Source organism: Gavialis gangeticus, unplaced genomic scaffold, assembly GCF_001723915.1.
Source record: "Gavialis gangeticus isolate Ggan-Ray unplaced genomic scaffold, GavGan_comp1, whole genome shotgun sequence".
NCBI classification, from domain to species: Eukaryota; Metazoa; Chordata; order Crocodylia; family Gavialidae; genus Gavialis; species Gavialis gangeticus.
The window spans coordinates 74,043,953-74,051,130 of record NW_017728992.1 but is presented as its reverse complement, the minus strand read 5'-3'; the positions used below and the strand labels follow the sequence as shown (position 1 = coordinate 74,051,130).

General features: G+C 41.5%; 1 protein-coding gene across 2 annotated transcripts in view; it reads left to right on the top strand.

The window, feature by feature from the left end:
* Positions 1-7,178, top strand: part of CNDP2 (CNDP dipeptidase 2 (metallopeptidase M20 family)) — a 30,655-nt gene that overhangs the window by 22,466 nt on the left and 1,011 nt on the right. For both annotated transcript variants that reach the window (XM_019524398.1, XM_019524389.1), the window contains 7 exons: positions 633-721; positions 1,812-2,012; positions 2,612-2,696; positions 3,497-3,657; positions 4,594-4,758; positions 5,642-5,783; positions 6,824-6,971. In XM_019524398.1, the coding sequence (XP_019379943.1) occupies positions 633-721; positions 1,812-2,012; positions 2,612-2,696; positions 3,497-3,657; positions 4,594-4,758; positions 5,642-5,783; positions 6,824-6,971 (991 nt within the window). The remainder of the gene's footprint in view (positions 1-632; positions 722-1,811; positions 2,013-2,611; positions 2,697-3,496; positions 3,658-4,593; positions 4,759-5,641; positions 5,784-6,823; positions 6,972-7,178) is intronic.

The following is a 7,178-nucleotide window of genomic DNA, read 5'->3' as shown; positions in this document are numbered from 1 at the left end:
CATCAGCAGATGCATGACAAACAGAACCAAGGAGGTGATACTTCCCCTCTATCGGGCACTGGTCAGACCACAGTTGGAGTACTGCGTCCAGTTTTGAGCACTACACTTCAAGAGGGATGTGGATAACCTGGAGAGGGTCCAGAGAAGGGCCACTCATCTGGTTAAGGGCTTGCAGGCCAAGCCCTGCGAGGAGAGACTAGGGCACCTGGACTTCTTCGGCCTCCGCAAGAGAAGGTTGAGAGGTGACCTTGTGGCTGCTTACGAATTCATCATGGGGGCACAGAAGGAAATTGGTGAGGCTCTACTCACCAAGCCACCCCTGGGGGTCACAAGAAATAATGGCCATAAGCTAGCAGAGAGCAGATTTAGGCTGGACATTAGGAGGAACTTCTTCACAGTTTGTGGCCAAGGTCTGGAATGGGCTCCCAAGGGAGGTCATGGTCTCCCCTACCCTGGGCATCTGGCTGGGGTCATCTGAACCCAGCACTTTTTCCTGTCTATGCAGGGGGTTGGACTTGATCTATTGAGGTCCCTTCTGACCCTAACATCTATGACATAAAGCTTTGTATTTGCAAGTCCTGTATCACTGAATACTTCTCCCTGCATCTTTTATTTTATTGTGGTTGCTACAGGAAAGCTCTATGGACGAGGGGCAACAGATGATAAAGGTCCAGTACTTGCTTGGTTGAACACCTTGGAAGCTTATCAGCAAACTAAACAGGTATCCACAGTGCATTCTGCTCAACACAGCTGTGTGGTATAAAGCAGTACAAAGGTTATCCACTTGCAATTAATCTTGAATATAGTGTGTAAAAACCCAGCCTGCTTGCTCTCTAGTTCTAGTGCAGATGGAGTAGTGCAGTTCTTGTCTTATTTGCAAGTAGGTCATATAGTTGGAGTGGCTAATTCTGGGGAAGCTCTTCAGATGCCTGTTTTGTGGTTATCTTCCTGTAATTCTTAGTAGCTAATTACATAATGATAAAAACAACAGGCACAACCTACTGCAGGAAAAAATTAAGCCTTAACCAGCTCTGCTGAAAAGTGAGGAGTGCTCTTGACCTTAAAACCAGAACAGTCTGTTTACCTTTTGAAGGTGGCAAGAGGGGAAAACACAAAAACCCCATCATTCCTCTTTTGGGCTCAAGTGGCAAGTTTTTCCAAACCTGGTCAGGCTGTCAGTTTTGATGCTGCCCTAACTTACTGAAGGGCGAATGTGATCAAAATGTTCAACAGGAAGCCTGAACTATATTAATCTGTAGTAGAATAATAAGTGGAAGACTGAGAACCTATTTCCAATGTAATTATAAAACAGACTTCCTCTATTGGTTTAAGTAACTAGAGAATATGCTGTTAATCTACTAACCAGGTATTATGACCCAGTGAATGGGAGGTAGTGGCAAAGCAGTGTGGTTTGCATCCTGTTGTTTCTTTAAGGCAATTTGATAGACTATAATAGTTCATAAAGAGGAGTGAAACCCTAGTCTTATGGGGTATAGATTTGTCAGATCTTGTGCCTTTCTACAGATGAGAGAGAGAGAGAGAGCTTCTTATTGCTTCACAACCTCTTAGGACAAGCTCATTACTTGAATAGTGACACTTGGGTCAATGGAGTGCAGGATTGACGTTGCATTTGCTTGCAGATTTACTAACAAGTGCTCTTCATAAAGCCAGTAACAACTTAGCTGTTCCTAGTCTGAAATGAGCTCCTGTTAATCATCCCTCATCTGAAAGGCATATAACAAGTGCATGGAATAAAAGCTGAATGACTGACTGTTTCTATGCATGTCTAATTTTTGGCTCTTCCTCCGAAGGAATTCCCAGTCAACATCAAGTTTTGTCTAGAAGGCATGGAAGAATCTGGCTCCGAGGGCCTTGATGAATTGATTTTTGCTCAGCGTGACACTTTCTTCAAAGATGTAGACTATGTTTGCATCTCTGACAACTATTGGCTTGGGAAGAAAAAACCCTGCATCACATATGGCCTAAGGGGCATCTGCTACTTCTTCATAGAGGTAAAATCCTCTTTCTTTTTTTTTTTTAACACACTCGTGTTAACCCAAGATGCATCCTATTTGCAAGCTATGCTTTATGAAGAGTTGTGGCTGCTCTAATTCTTGACACTTCCTGTTCCAGATAATGCACTTTTTCTGAACTTGTTCTACTGGGAGTTACTGATCAAGTTCAGTATCTGTATTCCCCTTGCATAGTCTCTTCTGGGTGGTGACATTCATAGGCAACAAAGCCTTCTTTACAAACTTCCCTTTGATGTGTAATACTGCCATGAGTTCTGACACAGACCTCTTTCATCAAGTTTGACTTCTGTATGTGAGTTGTATCAGTTGAACAGTATTGCCATAAATCTCCTAACAAAGGCCTGTGCAGTACGATTTTCTTTCTTCCAGTGCCTACAGGAATAAGTTCCTGGTCTTGAAAGACCTCTTGCTGCTATTGCATTGTAAATAGCTGCAGATTTCAAAATATCATTGCTTACAGCACAGTCTTTCCATTATCTAACCTTTAAAGAATCTCCATAATTGTGGGTACAGCTACAATGTCTATTAAGGGGTAGGCCAAAAACAATTTCTGGATCTCCAGATAAGCTGTTTTGCAGGTGGAATGCAGTGACAAGGACCTTCACTCTGGAGTTTATGGTGGCTCAGTACATGAGGCTATGACTGATCTAATTGCTTTAATGGGTAAGACATATTTCCCTTCATGCTAAAGTTAGATAGGCCAGCCCATCCTTAACCAAGAGGAATGCAAGTGAATTAACTCTGCCTCATACACGTCTTGCAATAAAGAAGTGTAACTAATGGATCAACTTGTTATATGCTGTGAGGGGTTTTGGTGCCTAATGTACTTGGTACCATTTGGCTACCTAAAACTAAAGTATTAACCACTTAAATTATGGTTTGCAGAAGAAGTATCCATTAAGAAAAATGGCAGGTGAAAAGCTCTAGGCACTACAGGATGGAGTTGACTTTTTAGGTTTCTTTAGTTGACCAATGTCTTGGGCTTTTTTCCTTTTTAATCTGAACTCTAGGGCTGTAATTTAGCTGTCTGCTTCCCTGCGAACCAGTTTATAAAATAACAGGAAGCTCCATGGAGGGATGTTACTTCAAATACAGCACAAGAAAGATTGGGTAGTAACTTACTTTGACCTCAAGTATAGACTATTCATTAACATGCTGACCTGGCATGTTCATACATGAGTTATTCCACATCTAGGGCTGACTTGAATGGCCAGCATAGCATGCACAACACAACTGGAAAGTAGTGAAGGGTCTGGGCAGCTAGGCATCATACAGACTTGAACCTGGATCTGTAAAGAGAAGCAATTCTTACCTCCTTTTTTTTTTTTTTTCCCTTCTCTTTAAGCATTTCCTATGAGTAAGGGGAAAGAACTGTAGAAGTCTGTTTACCATAACATGGAAATGCTTTGATTTAACAACACTTAAGCTTTTAGACACTAATCTTTTGGGCTTTTCCCTTGCAGGCTGTCTTCTGGATAAGAAAGGGAAAATTCTTATCCCTGGCATTAATGATGCAGTGGCGCCCCTTACTGATGAGGAGCTAAAATTATATGAAAAAATTGACTTTGACTTGAAGGAATATGCAAAAGATGTGGGAGCAACAAAACTACTGCATGACTCAAAAGTAATGAGTTTTCTCTCTTTCCTGTCCACTCCTAATTTTTTTCTGTTGGGGCAGAATTATTTTAGATGGACTCTTCCAGAGACAGCACAGTGTCATATTTGGCTGTTTGGACCTACTAAAATGAACTTTCTTCTATAGGTAGAACATCTTAATTCTTAACTTTTTTGCATAAAGAGTTCTTGCTGCTGCTTTCTTATTTCATTAGGGATGAACTAGCAATTCTGTACAGTTATGTAGCTATCCTACAGGATAAGTTTTATAGCAAACCTTCCAGGAAAGTATCTTGCTATAGGGTAGCCTGCTGCAGTAGCAGTGCAGATTTCTTATGTCCAGTACTCCTAAATGTTTGAACAATATTACCATAAATTAAACATCCTCCTTTTTTTTCCTAGTGAGTTTTTTACTTCTAATTGTGATATTTCTTCATCCTAGATTTAAGGTTATGTATTGGCCTCTAATAGAGATGCCATGTCTCAGTTAATGCATCCTCCTTTCTTTCTTTATGCAAATATCGTAAAGCTTGGATGATGTCACCTCTTAGCCAAACTAAAATCATGTGTTACATAGGTTTTAAAGATGAATACCTACTTGGCTTTAAGACACAAGATCACTTGCCAAAAGTAAATTGTACAACAAGAGCCATTATCCAACAGTTGAGTGGCCTTATTTAGAAGCCTCTTTCATTAGAGTTGGATTTTCTGAAGTGACTTAGAAATGTCCTACAACAAGGAGTGAAAAAGACAGAAGAATCTGGTATCTCAAACAAGAGTTCACACCGGTTCTTAAACCAGACTTCCCTGTGAACAGTTCAGGTTGCCCCAGCTTCCTTGGATAGCTATTCTCTTGAGGACTTAATCTGGGGACTGTAGTCAACATGGGCAATGGTCATTCCCCAGTTCCCCTGTAATATTAACCACTTCCCAATCCTTTTTGCAGGAGCATATCCTAATGCACAGGTGGAGATACCCATCCTTATCTCTTCATGGAATTGAAGGAGCCTTCTCAGCATCAGGAGCCAAAACAGTGATTCCAAGGAAAGTGATTGGCAAATTCTCAATCAGGCTGGTGCCAGACATGACTCCAGAAGTTGTCAGCAAGCAAGTATGTTGGAATGGCTCGATTTGTAGATGCTTTCCCTTCTGGTCTGCACAAACACTAAGAATGGTAGTTTTGTTTGTCTTGCTGTTTCTCCTCTATATGGCTCTTCTTACATGCCTACATTCAGATTTAAAGAGGTGAAGAATATCTCTGCAAACTAAAGATTGAATGTGGTGGTGCTGGGAAAAAGTAGGACAAAATAAGCTGCCTTTTATTCAGGAGAGCAAATAGTTACACTAACTTGTTTATTTACTGCTTTGGTGGGAGGTGGAGGGGGTGTTAACCTTGGCATATGTAGAGCTTTGCCTAGCAGTTCATTTACTATAAAAGACCAGATTCTGACAGTGTGCCAGATTTTATTTCTTAAATGAAAAACATCAGCAGATCAGTTGGGGCCTGACATCTAAATGATCGTTCCTAATGAGAAAAATAGAACAGCTAAGTAATGAGAGCTTCTGAACACTAGACTATTGCTTTAAATTTTAAGGCAGGGTTTTCTTGTGCAAGCTGGTGGAAAATGTTTGGGCCTTTATGCTGGGTCGATTGTGAACATAATTGAAAAGTTGGGTAAACTGCTTCAAACTGCTGTCCAAGTTGGCCAGCACTTGTGTAGGTATTGATTTACTCTTTCTAGCATTCTGGCACTGCCCTCTGAGTTCTGTACTTCCCATACAGTGAGACCTTTACCCCTGTTAAAATATTTGCATACACATGTGTGCACATGCAGTGGTGGAACAACAGTATGTTGCTAGTGGTGTCAGCTTGGCTGTACAACTAATTGCTGTTCTGGAACATAAGAAGTAGAGTCAGTAATAACTCATGGAAACTCTAACTTTAAACTGGTATTTATAGACTCTTAACTTCCATTTTTGTTCATAATAAAAAGGTTGAGGACTACCTGAACAAAAAATTTGCTGAGCAGCAAAGCCCAAACAAGTTCAAAGTGTACATGGGCCATGGTGGAAAACCCTGGGTGTCAGACTTCAACCATCCCCACTACATGGCTGGTAGGAGAGCCATGCAGACAGGTCAGTGAGAATTGAGCTTTGGGACACTTGAGTACAATCCAAGCTATTATGGTATATTGCTACAGTTGCAGTAGCAAGGTCAACATACCTGGAGTGTGTAATGGTAGGTAATTGGACTGTGAGTTAACTTTGTGCTGGGTTGTGATTGGTCAAAATCAAAAGTCCACCTCCACCAACTGACTTGGTATAGTTCATCAGAGGCAACTTCTGTGGCCAATAATACACAAGGAAGTGATGTGGCTACAGTAGCATCCAGCTTTCTGACTTCCTAGCCTGCAGAATTATCATAGAAAGGTATGTCTGGAAGGGGCCTTCAGAAATGACCTCATCCAACCCCATGGCTGAGGTAGTATCACCCCTATACAAACCCATTGTCTAATGGGTTTGTAAAAGAATGACTGTCTAGACTCTCACTTAGTGAAATTTATGCAGAACTGGGTATCCACTTACTGATACTTCATGGGAGGGGAGCCTCTGGCACTAGCTCGGAGAAGAACTTGAATTTGTATGACAAGATGCCCAAATCACTCAGCCACTACAACCTGGCAATCCTGGTCTCAGACTAGAAGTCCAGGATGCTGGTGGAAGAAGAAGGTTCTATTGGCAATGACTGGAGTACTATAATGGAAGCAGTCCCTTGGCAAGCTGTTACTAGCTGCGCTTGCATGAACTTCATCTGTTGTGCAAATAAAATCCTGTTCACCTGATCAGAAGCTTCCCCCTACAGTGCATGGAAGCAATGTGTTCTGGTGCCTTGCTCAAATGCTAAGGGTGAATAATAGTAGTAGTAGTAGTAGTAGACATAGTAATATTTAACCTGCTCTGGTTCTTTGTTTGTGGCTGAAGTCTAGAGAAGAGTGTATGTGTAAGTCTAGGGGTAGGGAGCAAATATTGTCATTAATGGCATATATCATGCCAGGCATAGGTTTAAATCCTGCTCCATAATGTGCTTTGGGATACTTAATGACTAAGTGCTATAATAAAGTCTCCTAAGGAAGCTGCAACAACACAAGATGACCAACTTGTTTTTTCCTCTTAAGTCTTTGGAGTTGAGCCAGACTTGACAAGAGAGGGAGGAAGCATTCCCGTCACCCTGACCTTCCAAGAGGCTACAGGCAAGAATGTAATGCTGCTGCCTGTTGGTTCTGCAGATGATGGTGCCCATTCTCAGAATGAGAAACTGAACAGGTAAAACACTACTTGAGGATGCATCACAGTAATTAGGAGTAGAGGCATCTGCAGTGTCATAGAGGTCTCAATCAGTCCTGAAAGGGACCAGTAAACTGTTGTGGTCCTGGTTGCTCTTGGTTTTGTGTTGAAAGACAGCTAATATAGTAATAGTTTCATACCTTCTCGGGTCGGAAGGGACCTGAGAAGATCATCTAGTCCGACCCC